We start from the raw sequence: 20,377 nt of genomic DNA, 5'->3' as shown, positions 1-20,377 counted from the left end.
CTGTTCTCCCCAAATCCTAAAACTCAGAGTTTGAACCACGGGTCCATAGACACACAGCTAAGTAAATATGGAGGTAGTCAGAGTCCAGGATGTGCCTCAGGAATGGAGTGATGGTAGCACCAGACAAGAGGCTCAGGGCCACTTGCCGTGTGCACAAGTGGGAGTGGGGAGAGCTGTCTGACCTGCTCATTCGAGGGAGAGCGGTCTGCTTCCCACTGAGCCCTGCAGATGGACTGCCCACCCATTTGGAGTTGTGGGTCACTGACGGACAGCCCACGAGTTAGGCTCTGTCGGCACTGCCATGTACTCTGTTGAAGTTGGCAATCACTCTTTCCATCGGCAAGGAGGAATGTGGCAATTTATCTCAGACTACTGAGTCTCAGGTTTTAAATTACACTTCAATATGTGTTTGTTTTCCAGGGCAAATGGCTCCTTCTATGAGATCTTGCAAGTGGACTTCGGGATCGACAACAGCAGTGGCCTGGCCGGGGCCCAGCCCATCACCTGGCAGGTGGAGTATCCAGTGGAGGACTCCATGAGCGAGCTGGCCGTCTCTGAGATCTTCGTCAGCCAGACATCCTTTGTGGGCATCGTCCCTCTTGCGATGGTGAGAAATTTGAGCTTCAGAAGAGGGTCACCAAGAGGTTTTTTGGAGTGCTTTTAATGTTCAAAGAAACATGATGTGTTTTATAATCTGTTATTTTTTATGCACTTGAGAATGTTTAAGCAAGGGAAATACACTCAGATTACTTTTTATTTACCTGCTTTCTATAATGCCTTTTTGGAAACTATTTGGGGTCTACAGCAAATCTCTTCTCCTTTGTGGATATTGGTGAACATTTCCTGGGGGCTCCTGTTCTTCATGGTCTGAATCTGGGCCCACATCAGGACCAAGTGCTGTGCTGGGTGGAATGCACCAGGCATATGTGTGGGGACAACGCTCTGCACGCTTCACCGGGCAGTTCCCAGGTAGCGTGGGGATGGGCAAGCTGAAAAATGCGATGGACTGAAGCAGCCTTGTTGGGAACTGACCAGGTCCCAGAGTCCATGAACCACTTCCGTTTCTGTTCCTGGCCTGGAGGTGACCAGATTTTTCCTCTGAGCTTGGTTGAAGCTCCATTCACGACCAGGCTCAGGGGCCACATCTGAGAACAGCGTTATGCTTGAGGTTCCAGAATGTAAAAAGGACAGTGCTGGTGATCCATAGGGATTATCAATCCCTGGGAGCACCACGTTCCTAATACCTTTCCCACACTGGAAATGTTCAGTGGAACAGGAAATATTCTGCATTACTTCGGCCTTCCTGTCTGGGAGCAAAGTGTAGGGGTCAGCACCCAGATATTCTAGGGAAGTGTGTGGATATTTCTATCATCCATACTCAAGTTGGATACCAGAGTTAAGATCCTTGCAAACGAAACCCCACACCTAACAATGAAGTCTGCAATTCACATATCTGTGTTCTTACTCTTGTCTGTGCCCAAAACACACTTTCCCCATGTATCTGCATGCCTGGCTCCTCCCTTCACCTTGACTGTTAAGAGATGCACCCTCCCCTGGCCACGTTGGCCAGAACTGGCTCTCTGCCTGCCCCCCTCTCTGTGCATGCCACCACCCTGTTTCATCTTTCGTAGATGTTATTGGTGTTGGAGGTGCAGGGCTCACCATCCATCTCCTCCCTACAAGGTGAGATCCGTGAGGGTAGGATTCTGGTCATTTGTGTCCACATCTGTGATCCCAGCACCTAGAACAATGCCTGGGACAGTTACTATATGCTGTGAATGAATGTCAGCGAATGAGTGAACCCCTTGCTTTAACCGGAGCTACTGGGCTCATCTAATTCTTGAAAGTTAGCCTGACGGAGTTTACCCACATCAGCAGCGATCTGCATTTTGGTTTTCGTGCAGCGACAATCAGCAGGAAATGGCCCTGTCAAAGGGCAGAGATGGATGGATGTGGATTTTAAGGCAGAAAGAGACTGTTCTGATTCTCCAGATCAACCTTGATCTGGCTGAGATTGGCTTGCGTCTTTACTCTGAGTCCTTACACTGTTGCTCTGAGCTTAGTGCGCAGCACCCGATTCACTGGGGATTCTGTCACCCCCTGTCGCTTCTGAGGCCGGAATTCCAAGGGAGAAGGTCAGGCCCTCCTTGGATGGGCAGGTGCCGGTTCTGGGAGGAGCAGGAAAGGAGGCAGAACCGGGACAGGGGTGCCAAGCGCAGCACCCCGAGGACTAACTCCAGCCCGCTGGATCACACACAGCCGTGGCCGTGGTCACGGATTGGCTATGCTGCTTTAACTCTGTCATGGCGTACTCCGTGTCCGCAACTGTGTGGCCTTGGCCCTGCTTCAGTTTTAGCGTCTCGCCCGCCCTAAGTCCCCTTCTGAGGAGAGCGCCTGGCAGTGGGGACAGTCATTCGGCTGTCACTGGGCTTCAGGGGCGTGCTGGTCGTCTTGTCTCTTGGGATCCCCTTTCCTGATGAGACCTGTCCTACGGACACACAAATGCCCTGGTCATGGTGACATCCTCTCTCACGGCCCCAGGCTGAGTGGGCTGTCCCTCCCAGGGTCAGGGCTCTTAGTGGGGACAGCACAGAGTCGGGGGGAGGGTTAGGAAGGAAGAGCCTGGCAGAGCAGGGAAAGCAGGCATTTGGAATGTGGTCCTAGATCAGGGGTTGGCTTGGACGGTCTCTGCGGGGGCCGGTGCTTCCCGGTGGGGCATCCGTGCTCCTGTGTCTTACTGACAGGTGCCAGGGCACAGCGTGGGGTGTGGAGTCCCGTGGGTGCTGGCGTGCTCACCACATCCGGAGGCTTCTCTGTTGCCCTCCCTCAACCACCGCCACTCCCTCCCCTCGGGGGCCGTGCCTTGCCGCTCCAGGGAGGCTGGGTCTACGGGGTGCACGCGGCATGTCTCTGACTATTGACGCCGCCCAGTGCTCCCCATCTGGCTGATCTTTACCTAGGGATGGTTTCCCGCATTGGGCTTTAATTCCTCTTGGCAGCAGAGCGCCGGGGTTGGATGGTTGAGTGGTGTGTGTCACCATCTATCTCTTGGATCATTGTGAAGAGTGGCTCTGAAGTAACCCCCGGGGACCAGAGCTATTCTGTGAAGTTTGCTGTGGGATCAGTTGTTTCAGCTGCGCTCCCTGGACCCACAGCTGCCAAGGGGAGAGTTTTGCCTGCTGTGCCTAGCAGGGAGTACCTGCTAGGTGCTTCTTCCTTTTCCCTCCCCCTTCCCGCTCCTCCTTTCCCCTTCTCCTCCCCTTCCTCCTTCCCTCCCCCTTCTCCCTCCCCAATCCCTCCCTCCTTGTCTCCTCCTCCCCTTCTCCACCTCCTTTCTTCCTTCTCAGTGGCAACTGACTCTGGACGACTTCGCATGATGTAAGGGTGCTCCATGACTTGTGCACAGAACATCCACAGATGGGCTTGTTGTTGTATGTTTGTACCCAGAAGCAGAAACCACTTTAGTAGTGAGAGCAGAGTGATGTAAGCCCAAGCATGCAGCTACGCAGGAGTTAGAATGAATGAGAAGCCAGACACAACAGAAGAGTCGGGAAGTGGGGCTTCCCGTTGTGCAATAAAACTCTTGTTCTGGCCAGAATAAGAGTCCACTGGACTCGGGGCTGGGGCAGGAGGAAGTGTTCCTGGGAACCAGGGCTGGGTCACCTGAGCAGCCAGAACCCAGCAGGGAGTGCAAATGAAGCCACACGGGCTCTGGTTGATGCCATTGTCTTGCTGGTTTTATTGCCCAACACGACTCTGATGTCCCAAAGTGTGGCTTGTTCTTCAGAACCCTGTGCATTCAGAGCACAGCCACGCTGAGTCCCGGGCCTGCCCAGAATGGTCCACTTGTCTGGTTTCTGGTCTCTTTTCACCTTAAAAGTCAACGCGAGAGAACTCTCTTGGCCATTCAGGCCAAATTAGTTCTGTCCTCCTTATATTCTTGCTCACTTGCCTCTTGTAGATCATACCACTGTTTGCAATTCATGCTTATTTATGTGATTGTGCATGTCTGTCTCAGTCTGGCTCCAGTCATGAGAAAGCATTGAAACAGAGAAAGTTTAATATAAAGGGTTATTAATTATAACAGAGACTGGAATAACGAGGGATTGCTTAGTAAGAAGTCAAGAGAACTCTGAAGAATGTCCAAATGGCAGCCATCAGGAGCATCCACTGCCCCAGGGCTGAGCTAGAGTGCTCAAGGAACAGCATCCCCCCCCACCCCCAGATCCAGCCCTTGTTGGAGAGGGTGTGGTCCCAGCTCATCGAACGTGGAGAAGTTGCCGACGTAGCATGCTGGCAGAACTTACTAGAATTCTGAAGACTGCTCTTTACAGAGAGGTGTCTCATCAGAGGCATCGGAAGCACCAAACCACTCAAGGTGGCAGCTGGGTAGAGCTGCCGGGTGCTGGGTGCTGCGGGAGCTGGACCTGAGGGGGGCTACTGGTGCTGCGGAAGTCACGGCTCGTGCACGGCGGCAGCCTGCAGACAGAGTGCACCAGAGTCCCAAGGCAAGCCCTTTCCCTCAGAAACGTCTCTCTGACATCCCTACCGACAAAGCTCAACACCTTGCCTTTTGGCAAAGGAAAAATATATTAAGGGCTCAGATCCATTTTCATAGAGCAGGTAATGAGGGGTGAATTTGGAGCTGGGCAGCAATAGATTGATAAGCAGAAACTGGATCGCAAGCCCCTGGATGGGAGGGACCATGTTTGCTCTGACCACTGGGGGCTTTCTCAGCACCTTTCATGGTGCCGAGTGTACAGTGTTTGCTCAACAAATGAATGGATGGTTATATTTACCATCAAAACCCAAGTCCACTGGCTGGAGCTCTCATTTGCTGTGTTAATCTCCTTTTGCCACAGTAACAAATCACTACAAACTCAGTGGCATAAAGCAACAGAAAGTCATCATCTTACAATCTGGAGGCCAGAGCCTGAAATGGGTCTCACTGGACTAAAATGAAGAACTGCATCCTTCCGGAGGATGGGAAGGAGAATCCGTTTGTTGCCTTTTCCAGCTCCTGGGGGCCTCCTGCATCCCTTGGCCCCTGGCTCCGTGTCACTCAGACCTCTGCTTCTGTCATTACGTCTCCTCTCTGACCCTCCTGCCTCCCTCGGTCCCTTATAAAGACCCTTGCTATGGCATGGGGGCCACTTGGATATTAGCTAGAAAAATCTCCCCATCTCAAGAGTCTTCACTTTCCCTCTTGCCATGCAAAAGTAACATATCCATAGATTCTGGGGATTATGATGTGGACATCCTAGAGGAGCCATTATTTCCCCCCCACCTGCCTTGTGCAGGACCCCAATCTCCCCTTTCTGCTCTTCCTCAGGCTGTTTACCCAGAACTCTCCATCCCTCTTCCCATGATCTGTTCTTTTGTTGCCTCCCCAGGCTATTGCCTGAGGAGCTTTCTGGACCTCAGTGTCATCCCCAGCCAACCTACCACCTCTGATGTCTCTAGGCTCCCGGAGACACTGCCCTCCTGGGAAGAACTCTGCACTCTGCTCTTCCAGAAGATCCCACAGCAGAGCCCCCACAGGCACGGTGATCACAAGCCTCTTCGTTTACACAGACAGCCTTTCATCCTGGAAGTTAGGGGCCCCCACGGGGCTGGGGCTAAGGAAGCTCCTGTGATAGTTCCACATCCTTCTCCTCCAGCTCCGGGAGCTGGGAAGAGGAGACCTGAGGGCAGAGCCCACCTGGCTTCTCATTCTCCATGTAGCCTTAGAGGGGTCACCTAACTTCTCTTTGCTTTAGTTTCTCATTGTGAGTTTCCAAGTAAGAACACTGGTCCTGTCTCCTGCGCAGTGGTGTCATATGGACTAAGTGAGATACTACAAATATGAACATGCTTACACTATCCAGGCAAGTATAAAGGTCGTGTATGTAGTGGAAAGCACCCCAGGTAGATTCAAGCAGATTCAACCATTGTGTAGAATTAACGACCTTCTCTACCGTATTAGTTTTGTTATCCTGTTGATTTCCTGAGGTGAGGTACATACTGGGAAAATTCCAGTCATTTTCACCTTTGAGGCAGTTGGCAAAGAAACATTTTGGTCAAGAGTACAGCCTATTGGGTCAACCTGTTTAGACTGAAATTTGAACTTTAATGTTTACTAGCTTTGTTATCGTGGGCACATCACTTTACTTCTCTGAAACTCAGTTTCCTTGTCTGTAAACTGTAGAAATGAGGTTTCCTGTCTTACAAAGTTTTGTGAGGACTCAGTGGGACACTGCAGGGAAGGTGTCAGTGTTGTTGGCCGGCACATTGTCAGCACTCAGTCAGATTTAGTCATCATTCTTTTCATCATGGCTGCCATTTTCTCTGGCCACATGCAGGCACATCTGTCAGACTTTGGGTGAAGGCCAAGCAGAAGTTCAATCTCAGGGTGGGTGGTGGGTTCTCGTGTGGAAAGAAAAGAGTTTTGATTTGATGAAAAAAACAAGAGATAGCCATGGTGCAGAGGTGGGGAGATGAGATCTGGCATTTGGGGACTCAGCTGTGACAGGGTGGAGAGGAGGGGAGACTGTTGGGTGGGCTGTCAGCTGTGACTCCTGCCCTTGGAATATCTCATTCAGTCTCACTGCATCTTCTGAGGAGGCACTATTACCCTGGGAGGCAACCCCAGGCTTATGATTTAGAACTTTGCTACCACAGTTATGTGATCCTGGGTAGCGTTGGATACTGTTGGCACCTTTTGGGTAGTGAAGCAATCTCTACTTCATGAAGGTAAATATGCAGCTTTGGGGTAATGTCTGATAGGACTAGGGAGAGACCCCAGGACTGGAAGCCAGGGCAGGGGCTGATGCAATGGTCCAGGCAGGAAGGCTTGCAAAAGAACAGGGGCAGTGGTGATGTACTCATCCATCTGTCTTTCCATCCATCTGTCTGTCCATCTGTCCATTCATCTATCCATCTGTCCATCCATCCATCTATCCTTCCATCCATCCATTCGTTTATCCAACTATCCATCTTTCCATCCATCATTCCATCCATTCATCTGTCTGTCTACTCATCTGCCCATCCGTCTGTCCATATGTTTGTCCATCCATCCATCTGTTCTTCCATTCATCTGTTCCTTCATCTATCCATGTATCCATTTGTCTATCTGTTTGTCCACCCATCCATCTGTCCTTCTATCCATCTATTCATTCATCCAGCTATCCATCTTTCCATCCATCCTTCCATCCATTCTTATGTCTGTCTACTCATCCATCTGTCCTTCCATCCATCCATCCACCCACCCATCCACCCACCCATCCACCCATTCATCTATTTGTTCATCTATCCATCTGTCCCCTCCTTACTTCCTTCTTTCATTCCTTCTTTCTTTCCCTCCATCTAGTCAATTACTATACAACAGACATTTATTTAGTATGTGGTGGATTCATTATTTTTTGTACGTGGGGAGGGGGAAAGTGGAGTTGATGGAAATTTTGGAGTTGGAAACGATTTGGGTCTGATAATTCCATTTCTAGCAGAACAGCACAGATGGTCAAAACCTTCAAAAATCCCATCTTAAAAAGGGCAGTCAAAAAAGAGGAGTGTCATAACCCAGGGTAATAATGATGTTTTCTGCATCATCTTTAAAATCTAAAACTTGAAAATAGTCTTTTTGCTGTCCCCTCCATGCCTGGGAAATGCTAACTTGGTGCCTGTTTCTTTTCTTTATGAAAGCATAAGTTTTCTTTCTTTTCCCTTCCACTGTGTCCTTTCATTCCCCCTCACTTCTCTTCAGTTTTCTGTCCAGTTACTGAGCTTTGAGCTTAGAGATTTATTTCCAAGGGTGGTGTCGAGAGCAGGCCTGGAGTCTGCTATCCAACTACAGTTCTTAAAACTAAAAAGCCCAGCTCTGCACATGCAGATAAAAACACATTATCTTTCAACAAGATTGGAATAAAAAAAGTGAACACATTTGGTGAGTTTCTAGGCAACTGGGTACACAGGCTCCACATGGAAAAAAACAAGAGATGATCAGATTTGTCTTTAGCTGTAGTGGCCTGAGACTTTACGAGACCTGGGCACATGTACTTCTTTCCTTCCACCGATGCCCGTGTGCCTCCTGTGTGTCCTAGTAGATGCTGATGCAGGGGCACAGAGCCCCCAGCTCGCGTGCTGCTCACACGCCAGGACAGTCCGTTCCGTTATCTCAGGTGCCGAGAACTCGTGCTGGAAGCAGAACAGAGAGGCTGGGAAGGGGGTGGGCAGTGTCAGAGCGATCAGGAAGACATCCTTCCAAGGGTCCAGGGTCTGCCCTGAGACCTAACCCAGGAGGACGAGCCAGCTGTAGACGGCTGTGGAGGAAGAGCATTCCAGCAGAGGGAGCAGTGCACAACTGCAGGCGGGGCGAGGCTTGGTGTGTTTGAGGACCTCAGAGAGGGCTGCTGGCTAGAGTGGGCAGAGGACCTCAGGGCTGCTGGCTAGAGTGGGCAGAGGACCTCAGAGAGGGCTGCTGGCTAGAGTGGGCAGAGGACCTCAGGGCTGACGGCTAGAGTGGACAGAGGACCTCAGAGAGGGCTGCTGGCTAGAGTGGGCAGAGGACCTCAGAGAGGGCTGACGGCTAGAGTGGACAGAGGACCTCAGAGAGGGCTGCTGGCTAGAGTGGGCAGAGGACCTCAGAGAGGGCTGACGGCTAGAGTGGACAGAGGACCTCAGAGAGGGCTGCTGGCTAGAGTGGGCAGAGGACCTCAGAGAGGGCTGACGGCTAGAGTGGACAGAGGACCTCAGAGAGGGCTGCTGGCTAGAGTGGGCAGAGGACCTCAGAGAGGGCTGACGGCTAGAGTGGACAGAGGACCTCAGAGAGGGCTGCTGGCTAGAGTGGGCAGAGGACCTCAGAGAGGGCTGCTGGCTAGAGTGGGCAGAGGACCTCAGAGAGGGCTGCTGGCTAGAGTGGGCAGAGGACCTCAGAGAGGGCTGCTGGCTAGAGTGGGCAGAGCGGGGAGGGGGGGACCTCAGAGAGGGCTGCTGGCTAGAGTGGGCAGAGGACCTCAGAGAGGGCTGACAGCTAGAGTGGACAGAGGACCTCAGAGAGGGCTGATGGCTAGAGTGGGCAGAGCGGGGAGGGGGGGACCTCAGGGCTGACGGCTAGAGTGGACAGAGGACCTCAGAGAGGGCTGATGGCTAGAGTGGGCAGAGCGGGGAGGGGGGGACCTCAGAGAGGGCTGATGGCTAGAGTGGGCAGAGCGGGGAGGGGTGGGGAAGAGCTGGGAGTGGGGGGCAAGGCAGCGCAGCTTCTGCAGGCCTGGGCGGTAACAGCTAAAGGTGCACAGGCCTCCTGGTGCTCAGGTACCGTGCTCGGCATCTGCATCCCTCTCCCGTAGCTGCTAGGCAAATTACCACAACCATCGTGACTTTCGACAGCACAGATTTATCTTACAATTCCGGAAGTCCGAAGTCTGGGATGGGTCTACGTGGCAAAAGTCAAGGTGTCAGCAGGACTGTGTTCCAATTGGAGGCACTGGGGGAAAATTGGACCCTCACCCATTTCCAGCTTCTAGAGGCCACCACATTTCTTGTCTGTGGCCCCACATCACTCTGACGTCCACTTGCATTACCATGTCCCCTTTCTTGGACTGTGACCCTCCTGCCCCCCTCTTTCACTTACAAGGACACTGTGGTGACACTGGGCCACCGGGATGATCCAGGACAACCCCCCATCTCAGGATCCTTCACTGCATCACATCTGAGACCCCTTTGCCGTGGAAGGTTCTGTAGTCCCAGGCTCTGAGCAGAGTCAGAGCAGAGTCATATTTGGGGTTATCTGTCCATAGCTCCACCCCACCCCACGAGACTGGGCGGTCCTGGAGGGCAGAGACCAGCCCTGTTGTTCACCAGCTTTGTCACGCAGCGTGCAGCCCACCATCCAATGGAGAGTGCCCAGTAGGTGTTTGTCGAAGGGCACACTCTACAGCCTGAGCTTTGTGGTATTTCATGGGTGTCTTTTGCAACACAAATCAGACCATGTTGCTTCTTCCTACTCATCCCACTTAAAACCACCCAGTGGCTTCCCATTGTACACACAATAAAATCCAGCAGGTTTCCTAACCTGGGGTCTGTAGAATTCAGGGGTTCATGAAATTGGATGGGAAAAGATAACCACACACCCCCACTTACATAGTCATGCACACAAATACACACACACACACACTGAGTGCTGGTCTCTGCCCTCCGGGAGCCCACAGCTTGGGGGTGGGGTGGGGGTACACACAGACAAGCTCAGTACAGTGTGCTGAGGGCAGGGATGGACCCCCTCTCACCGTCTCCTCTGAGACCCCACCGCCAGCTCCCACCTCAAGCCTCCCCACTGTCAGCTCGCTCTTGGGTGGCTGGTTCAGCCTCTGCCTCCACCCTCGATGCCCTGCAATCTCCGTGTACACACAGAGCTCTCTGCTTAAACACACATCCAATGCTGCAGACTCCCCGCCCGAAGCCCTGGGACGGCCGCCCAGTCCTCCCGCTGTGCGATTCTCCCTCCTCATCGGCCTGTCCAATGCGCAGCCCGTCTGGTTCCTGCTCCCCTCAGACCTCGCTTCGCCCACTCCAAACCCCTTTCTACCCCAGGACCTTTGCCTGGGCTCCTCCTCCCCCTGGAACCCTCTTCCCGCAGCTCTTGACGTGTCTGTCACTTGTTCATTCAAATCTCAGCTCAGGTATGGGGAAATCCTCTCTGGGGAGATGGTGGTGGCTTTTTTTTTTTTTTTTTGGTCTTCTATAAATAGACCTCCTCTCAGTCATTCTACACGTTTGGGAGTGGAGTGGGGGAGGGTGGGGTGCATTTGAAGGTAGGAAGAAGGGGGCAGAGAGAGAGAGAGGTTCCGCTGCCTGGAATGAGGATCTGTGGTCTCTAGAGTGGGGGGCACCTACCTTCAACTCTCTGCCTGTTCCGCTGGGGCCATGAAAAAATCTCATAGGGAAGAGGCTGCTTCTCATCCCTAGAGAGATGGGACCCTGGGTACAGGGTTCCCAGCCTTTGAAATGACTCCCCAGACTCTGTGCCTATCTTGGATCTGGACCAGGAGAGATCAGCGACAGTCACACCGCGCGTGGAGTTTGGGCCACTTCTTTTCTTCAGCGATAACCCAGACTTCCTGATTCTTGTTTGACAAGCAGCAAAGTTTCAAAATGATCTGAGTTGATGGCAAACTCAGATCCCTAAGGGACGCTCAGTGTAAGCCTGTGCAGTCTCTGGAGCTGTGTTCAAATCCTGGCTCGTACACTTAGCGGCCGCCAGACCTTGGGCGAATGGTTTACCTGCCCTGGGACTCAGTTCCCCATGTGTGAAATCAGCCCAGGATTGTGGTGAAGTCACGTGTGAGAATTGTCCAGGGTAGAGCCTGGGTGAGATTGCCTGTCAAAAATAGGAGTTTGGAACAGGGGCATACATGGTAGAGAATGCAAGGGACTTCTGGCGTGGTGGTTTTCTGAGGTCATCGGATTGGACGAGGCACAGGTATGATGTGTAGAGATGTTATCACAGCCGAGAGGGACCATAGCAGGTGCTCCTGACCCCAGCTTCTGCGAAGCCCACTTTCCTTTGCCTTTCTGCTCCTTCGTACTTGAGGAAGCTGGTTCTCCCTCCCACGGGAGGGAGGACACAGGCTGCCTCTCGCCCCAGGGCCAAGCCCTGTGCAACTGTTCTTATCCGGTCTGTTGGCACACAGCTACCAAGCTACCCACTCGCTGTGAGCGTCCAGGTGGCCGGGCCAGTGGCTGTGATTCACTCTGCTTGCCCCATTGAAGCTTCAGGCACCCTGGAAGCTACTTTATTTTCTTGGGATAATTGTGCCCGATGGCACCCCCAAAACTGGGGACTTAAATCTTGTGGAGCCCCTGCTTCCTGTCATGGAGCATCTCTCTCCCTCCCTGGCTGTCGGTATTTGTGCTTTGCCCACCTGCCCTGCATGTGGCTGGGCTTCAGAGGGTCAGCTTGCCCTCGGAGCCCCCAGCCCCAAGCCAGCTCTGAGCAGGGTCGTTCTGGCCCCCAGGATGGTCCAGCGGGCATCTGCCGCCTGTCGGGGTCTGCCATAGCTTTGGGAGGTCTTAGGTGGGAGGGCAGTTCAGAAAGTTTTAAAGGCTTGTGAATGAATCTTTTTCTTTCCCTTTGTCTTTTGTTTTGTTTAAAACTTAAAATCTAATAGTGCTTGAATACATCCTCCTAAAACATTTTAGCAAGACTTACGTGTTTGCGGGCTAGCCCACAATTCCAGTCCCCTTCCCCAAGTCAACTACGGTTTATCTTTTTATGCTTCTCATCCAGAACTATGTATCTACCTTCGGGCACACATCTGTGGCTGCAGAAAATACACTGGATTGTTTCAGGTGTGCGTGCGCGTGCGCATGGCTGTGTTTTAAAACGAAGGGCGTTGTGCTGCCCTTCGTAAGAATGCTATCACATTCTTAACAGTCAGCAATATGTCTTGGAGGCTGTTTCATGCCCATGTGAACAGAGTCGCCTCATCCATTTTTTAAAAACCTGCTCTGTAGGATTCTGTGGTGGGCTATTCCATAGTTTATTTCCCTACTGATGAATATTTACGTGGTTCCCATTTCTTTTCTTCCCCTTTTTTGTTACTATGATGCACCCTGTAAAACGCCATCTGGTTTGGGGGTGGAACGTGGGAATGTATCCTGTGCCAAATGGTGGCTCGCCAGAGCGTGGCTGTGCAGGAGTGTGTCTTGGGCGCTCCGTTCTTTCCTGGGGCCGCCATCGTGAATGAGCACCAACCTGATGGCTGAGAGCAACAGCACTTCTTCTCTCAGTTCTGGAGGCCAGAGCTCCAAAGCAAGGGGTCAGCAGAGCCACGCTCCCTCTGAAGGCTCGGGGGCTCTAGGTCCTTCCTTGCCTGTTCGGCTTCTGCTGGCTCCAGGCATTCCTTAGCTTGTGGCCACCTCACTCCAGTCTCCGCCTCTGCCACCAGAGGGCTGGCTGTGTGTATTCGCCTATGTCCTCTTCTTATGAGGACCCCAGTCATTGGACTCAGGGCCCACCCTCATCTAGTATGACCTCACCTTAACTAATGACAAAGACCCTCTTTCCAAATAAGGCCCCACCCGGAGATTCCAGTGGGCATGAATGGGGGGGGCACTAACCCATTACAGGTGTAGAAAAGGGGGGGACACTAACCCATTACAGGTGTAGAAAAGGGGGGGACACTAACCCATTACAGGTGTAGAAAAGGGGGGGCACTAACCCATTACAGGTGTAGAAAAGGGGGGCACTAACCCATTACAGGTGTAGAAAGGGGGGGGACACTAACCTATTACAGGTGTAGAAAAGGGGGGCACTAACCCATTACAGGTATAGAAAAGGGGAGCACTAACCCATTACAGGTGTAGAAAAGGAGGGGCACTAACCCATTACAGGTGTAGAAAAGGAGGGGCACTAACTCATTACAGGTGTAGAAGAGGCAAGTGGTTATATATATGCCATGGACTTGCCAACTTAGATCTGGATGGCGTTCAGGGGCAGCCCAGCCCCACACCATGCATGTGGCTGACAAGAACAGACGTCCTGCATGGTGATTTACAGGACTGGTAGGTCTTCAGTCATCGACTGAGCTGTGCACATTCAAAATCAGTCCTGCTGGCTAGACTCTCTTTACCAGGACAAGCACGGGATCCCAGGGCCGCCGAAAAGCATTTTTGTTGCGTCCTGCCTTTGCACGTCCATCCAGAAGGCCCAAGCGCCTCTCCTTCCACCAGAACAAATTTGTTAATATCCTCACCTGTTGCAGACAGCACGCAACCGTTGGCAGTGGGTATCTGGAATAAACCTAATGCGGTTCTGCCTGGTAGGTTCTCTCATATACAAGAAAGAGCAAGATATTCTGCAAATAGCTGTTAGCTTGGCAGTCTATATACACACAGTTTCACCTGATTGATCCAACCCGGTCACAGCTGAAAAGAACAATTTTAAGTTGTCAAGGAGAATGTGTGTCCGGTGGGAACACTTTACAAATGACAAGAAATAACCGGCTTTGTCGGATGAGATTCAAGCCGTGCACTTTGTAAGCGCTGTTGTATGCACACCTCTAATGTGCCAGACGCAGCTCACCAGCCCGCCGCTCGCATTATTCCCGCGCTCGGCACCAGGCACGTAGTCAATAGACCTGTCACCGCGGTGGCCCCGTCGCTGGATTCACATGTTACGTCATTTCCTAACTTACATTCAAAAAATAACAGTATAAAAAGGATTGCTCTTGGAGAGTGACCTGGAGTCAGCTAAGTGGAAAAGGAGAAGGAAGAAAAACCCATTAAGATGTTTAGTTCAGTTGACCGTCTTTTTGGCAAACCTTTGCTGATGGATAATTTCTGAAGGTGAACGGGAAAAACAGACCCAGTAAGCAAGTCCGGGAAAGAAACTGGTGGCTATCAGTCAGAGGAACAAAGAATTCTGGGTGCTTCTGTTGCCACAGGAATGTGACGGGACACATTTTTAAGGCTCTGTCAATACCATTAATATTTATGACCTATCTCACGAAAACATCTGCCAAGCAGCACATCCATCAACCACGTCTGCTCTGGAATTGTTCTCTTTTGCTGGGTGATGAGCCCCGAATGACAAAATCGAGAGCAATTATGTGAAGGGTTTTATTTGCTTCTGTTTTACACACACCCTTAAAGGTGGTAAAATCATCAGGAGGCTGCACTCTGAGAAAATAATTTTCTCTTTGAAAAGAGAAATCTCCTTTACTGTTGATGTGTGAACTGGTAATTTATCACCCCGTGGAGCTATGGATTTGCAAGTTGTCCAGGAGCGCTGAGGCTTCCAGGTGCCTCCTCGAAGACGGAGACTCCTGTTTGGAAATGACACTCCAGAGGCCCTACGGATGCAGGGACTTGGCCCACCGCTGCGCTGCTCAGTAGGGGGAGAGCCTCCTCACCATAACCCAGAAACAGGTGCGCTTAAGGAATGTCAGGCTGCGTCAGATCAGACCCAGCCCACCACTCGCTTAAGCTCTGGGGTCTTTGGCACAGCCTGTCTTCATGAACGTCGGTCATCCCACCTGTAAAACGACGATATAATTTCCCCTGGGGTAGCCTCATCAAGGTTTTGGAAGGATGAACAGCGAGGCAACGACACATGCCCAGTATTTGTCCCATAACATGCGCCCGATAAACGTTAACAGCTCCTGCTCATCGGCATGCCAGCATGCTTAAAGGGGAGACGCTTGAGAGTAGTGGTGACGGGCACCTGGGTGGCTCAGCCGGTTCAGCGTCTGCCTTCTGCTCAGGTCATTGTCCCGGAGTCCCGGGATGGAGTGCCGTGTCGGGCTCCCTGCTCGGCGGGGAGCCTGCTTACCCTCTCCCTGGGCTCGCTCGCTCTCAATAAATAAAATCTTAAAAAATTAAAAAAAAAATAGTGGTGAGATTGAAAATACTTCGTAACCAGGTGGTGTGGTCACTGACCAATTGGATTAGATGCAGCTGGTAAATAATCGTGCCGCCCCCCCCGCCCCGCCCCGCCGGAGAGAACTGGCAGGACGTGTGACAATGCACCTTTTTTTTTTTTTTGCATAGCTTAGTGCAGAGCCCAGCACGCCTTTTCCTAAGCGGCCCTAATTTTGCAAACTGCGATTCTGATTGGCTTGAGCTTCTCCTCCTGCGGAGGCACCAGGGGCGGCGGTCCCCGGGGCGCCCACTAGATGGCGCGCGCAGACCAGCTGTGGCCACACCTGCCCCGCGCTCCCCTCCCCCGAAGGCCCCTGCACACCTGCCCCTGCCCAGTCTTAAGCCCCGCGCTCCCCTACCCCCCCGAAGGCCCCTGCACACCTGCCCCTGCCCAGTCTTAAGCCCCGCGCTCCCCTCCCCCGGAGGCCCCTGCACACCTGCCCCTGCCCAGTCTTAAGCCCCGCGCTCCCCTCCCCCGGAGGCCCCTGCACACCTGCCCCTGCCCAGTCTTAAGCCCCGCGCTCCCCTGCCCCGGAGGCCCCTGCACACCTGCCCCTGCCCAGTCTTAAGCCCCGCGCTCCCCTCCCCCGGAGGTCCCTGCACACCTGCCCCTGCCCAGTCTTAAGCCCCGCGCTCCCCTCCCCCCCGGAGGCCCCTGCACACCTGCCCCTGCCCAGTCTTAAGCCCCGCGCTCCCCTCCCCCCCCGGAGGTCCCTGCACACCTGCCCCTGCCCAGGCTTAAGCCCCGCGCTCCCCTCCCCCGGAGGCCCCTGCACACCTGCCCCTGCCCAGTCTTAAGCCCCGCGCTCCCCTGCCCCGGAGGCCCCTGCACACCTGCCCCTGCCCAGTCTTAACCCCCGTTTGCCTAACTGCCTCCTCAAGCCCTCGGTTCCCCGGGGAGCCCCGATTTCCCCAGGTGTGAGGAACGAAGCGCCCTCCGGCAGCCCACCCAGCGCTCAGCGCGGCCCCGGCGCAGCCTGGAAAGGTGTCGCCTCCCGCCGGCCCTGCAGCTGGTGGACACCCGTGTGGGGCTTTTTTTCCTGGAAAGGCCTCACTGTTTTATGTAGAAGGATGCACGCTCATGATAAACATTCCAAACCCCATAAGGAGAAGCCAGAATGCCGCACCCCCGACAGGGCCACGGCGGTTACAGGCCCGCTGCTCCACGCATCTAAGCCCACGGTCGCGCACAGAGCAGTGGACAGCAGGTGACCTCGTCCTTTATAACAACGAGGTCAGACTCGCGTGCTGCTGGTTTTTCAAGCGCCCAATTCTCCTCCTTACTCGTGCTTAACAGAAGGCAAAGAATCTAATGTGACATTTCTGAGCTTCAAAAACCAATCCCTACAAGAGATGCCGATCATTGAAACACGTGCTGTGACCGGGGGGCAAGTTTCAGGTGGAACAAGTAATGAGTGGAGCCCATCTTCTTTCTCTTATAGTTCTGACCGCAGTCCCCCTCCGCCACCTCGTTGCTCTCACGCTTTGAGAGGCCAGCGTTTAATTCCCATGCAGCAGGTTTTCTTTTCGTCTCAAGTTTTTATGTATGTTTTTATTTAAAAATACTGTTTTCAGCTTTATTGGGGTATCAGTGACAAATAGAAGTTGTGTGTAAACTAGCCAACATCACCTCACATAGCCACCGTTTTACAGGTGCGTGTTGGGCAGAACACGTCAGCTCTACTCTCTTAGCGACTTTCAAGAACGCGACACGGTCTTGCCAACTGTACTCCCCATGCCGACCGTTGGATCCCCAGAACGTGTCCGTCTTACTTACAGCTGGAACTTGTACCCTTGACCAACATCTCCCCATTTCCTCCAGCCTCCACCCCCCAGCAACCACCGTGTGCTTAATAACCATTTCTGCTTCTGTGCGTTCGGCATGTAAATGAGACCACACGGTATTTGTCTTTCTGTGTCTGGCTTATTTCACTGGCTGTGATGTCCTCTGGATTCATCCATGTTGTCACAGGATTTCCTTCCTTTTTTAGGGATGAATAACTTCCGTGTGTATATATATTCCTATAGGTCACACCTTACTTCTCCACTCATCCATCGACCATTTAGGTGGTTTTCTTACCCCGTGAGTAATGCTGCCGTGAACACGCGTGTGCAGATTCCGCTCTGAGAGACCACGGCAGCTGAGCCATCCAATATGGCGGCCGTCGGTTACATGTGACTATTTAAATTAAAATTGGTTGAACATTAAATACCATTAAAATTCAGTTCTGCAGTTGCACTAGCCACATTTCAAGTGCCCAGCAGCTGTGTGTGGCCGGTGGTGACTTTGTTCGCACGGACACAGAATATTCTGTCACTGAAGGCAGACCCTCTTCTCTGACAGATGAGTGAACAGCACCCTTGGACTTCTTCCCACTTCCTCTGCTTAGATATTTATTAGTTTTACATATATTTTTACGCTTTTGAATTTCATCACATTTGTGTTCCGTTACAGAACCTGATGTCTCACTTTGACATTCGTCCATTCTTCACATCCTCCGTGAAGCACCCCGCTTACTTCATCAGTCCCCACCACGGTTCCAGAAAGGACTGGTCTGATCTTTGATCACCAAAGGCCCCTTTTTGTTGAAGGCTTTCCACTTTTTTATTCCTTTAGTCTCATTTTAATGAGGTCCCCGGGGAGGGGGGAGAAGTGAGATAAACCAAGTGGTCAGCCTCTGTGTTGGACTGGAAGTCCCGAAATGCTTGGTGGGCTGTGGAAGGCCGTTACATCTCAGGGACAGGTGGCCCATCATTCTTTCCACACACCTGACAGAGGGCCTGCGTGCCAGTCTCCAGGGTGGGAGCCAGGACGGATGAGGGAGCCTCAGTTCTAGGCATCAGTGATGGCAATAGGGGCTTCCACCCAGGGACAGAATTCTCCTGCTTTTGGGGGACGTTTCTTTAGTGGAGGAAGAAATATCCTGTCCTACAATTAGAGACCAAGTAAAACCACTGACATCCTGGGGCGGAGTAGTCATGCCTTCATTTCTTTATCGAGACCCAGCTGGAGAAGCTGCTGGTTCTTTCCTGAGAGAAGGAGCCAGGCCTTTAGAGAAGAGCCAGGGATGGGGCGCTGTGGGCCTCACAGGGGATCTGCCACCTCACTCCTTTTCCCCCTTGAACTCCCGCCCTCCCCGCATGGAGAGCTTCCGTATGAGCGCTGCCCTTGCCGTGTGATTGGGTTTAAGCCTGTTGTGTAATAATGTTTTTATCTGAAAGAAAGACCCTGGCATCAGGGGATAAGGTGTTAGTGATGGAGCCCAGAAAGGAAAAATTCCAGTAGGGCAAACAGAAACCTAAAACAGGATCTCAAGGAGAGATCTGCCCTCCCACATTCATTACGGCATTATTCACAAGAACCAAGATTGGGAACAACCTAGATGTCCCTCCACAGATGAATAGGTGTAGAAAATCTGATCTGATTTATGCTTCAGAAATACCTGGGAAGCCTGGCTGCTGTGTGGGAAACGGATTGAGGACCGAGGATGGCAAGATCGGGAGTTACTGCAAAGGTCCAGGCAGGATGGGCCAGGGGTCAGGGCAGGAAGCAGGCTGTGGCAGTACCCGGTGGAAGTGGCGGGGTCCCTCGTGACGGGGAGCCCCCAGCCAGTTCCTTGGGCTGCCCCGAGAGAAAAGAATTGGGGGGTCCCGATTTCATTATGAATTAGGAAGAAAGTATGGATCATCAGCTACAATTATTGCCACCAGAAACCCCCTTTGAAAGTTGCCTTCAGGCAACAGGAGATGGTTGGCCCTGAGGAAGCTTCTAAGAACAAATGACTGGATACCATCTCCCTTTGCAAATGTCCTGGCATAAGACAGACGTTATCAGCACTTGTGAAGTATTGTTTATCATCGCGGAGCTAAATTATGCTTGTTGAGATGGCAAGCCGTGGGTTGGAGCAGCTGCCCGGCATTTATCAGGTTGATCACCTGGATTTCATGAAGGCCAAGATTCTCGGTGGGTCCGCCTCGCCGGCTCTGTGGGCCCCACTCCCACTCTGAGGTCCAGGGAAGCACCGTCCCTCTCAGACCCTGCTGTGGAGTCAGGGGGCTGGTGGGGAGGCTGCTTATCCACAGCAGAGGCACAGAGGGTGGGAGCTAATTGTCCTCGTTCTGCGGGTTGGGGGGAGAAGGTGGGAAAGGCGCCCGCCAAATCCCCTCCTTGACAATGAATTTCAGCTCTCTCTGCTCGAAGGGGATACAGCTTCTGATCATCCTTCACGCACACGGGAAGCAGGTAGGATGCAAGGTCTTCAGCACTGGCCCGGGAGACACATCGTATTTACCATATTTCCAGGTTCGTTCCTATTTTGCTGTGTGATGTTACGCACATTACTTCACTCCTCTGTTTTCACTTCCTGTTTTTTGAAAATTCAGATTCTGCAAAAATAAACTGTTTTAACTACTTGACAATGCTTTTCAGATAGGTTAGTGGTTCAGTACTCCTGGACTGAGAACACCCAGCGTAGGGAGAGAATACTGGGAATGGTGTCGTAGGGCACGAAGGGACGTTCTCGGACCGTCAGGAACATTGAATGAGCACTGTGCCCGTTGTCTGCTTGTTACAACTCCGCCCTTCTGTCCCCGCTTTGTGACCTTGGAGCTGGACCCTGCAAACCTCTCTCCTCTGTCAGCCCGTGGGAGGAGGGGCTCTCCGTGGGGGCTGCTGGGTGGACAGGGCAAGGCACCCCCCTCCTCAGTGAATGAGGGAATAATTTCCTTCAAGCTCGTTAGGAAACTACATGTACTTCAGAGTGGTAACACCATCTCTTTGGGAACTCTTGAGAATTCAGACTGGAAGTTCCCAGGCTCGCTTTAGAATCTCTAGGGGGATTCTTAGGCCTCACACCCAGATGCTGAGTTATTCTGATTTCACATCATTAAATGGCCTCTCTGTACATATTTTGAACACGTAGCCCTTAAAACAAATCTTTAAGTGCCTAGACCTCCTTTCACTGCTCTGTGGCTCAGAGAGGTG

At 52.4% G+C, this 20,377-nt stretch overlaps 1 protein-coding gene across 1 annotated transcript in view; it reads left to right on the top strand.

Annotated features, from left to right (window-relative positions):
- Nucleotides 1–20,377, top strand: part of LOC123841535 (transmembrane protein 132B) — a 328,953-nt gene that overhangs the window by 239,760 nt on the left and 68,816 nt on the right. The window contains exon 4 of the mRNA XM_064578205.1: nt 421–607. Coding sequence (XP_064434275.1) covers nt 421–607 — 187 coding nt within the window. The remainder of the gene's footprint in view (nt 1–420; nt 608–20,377) is intronic.

Source organism: Mirounga angustirostris, unplaced genomic scaffold, assembly GCF_029215605.1.
Source record: "Mirounga angustirostris isolate CCGP_5_RB_7025 unplaced genomic scaffold, mMirAng1.0.hap1 SCAF_14, whole genome shotgun sequence".
Lineage (NCBI taxonomy): Eukaryota > Metazoa > Chordata > Mammalia > Carnivora > Phocidae > Mirounga > Mirounga angustirostris.
This window is presented reverse-complemented; position numbering and strand designations above follow the sequence as displayed.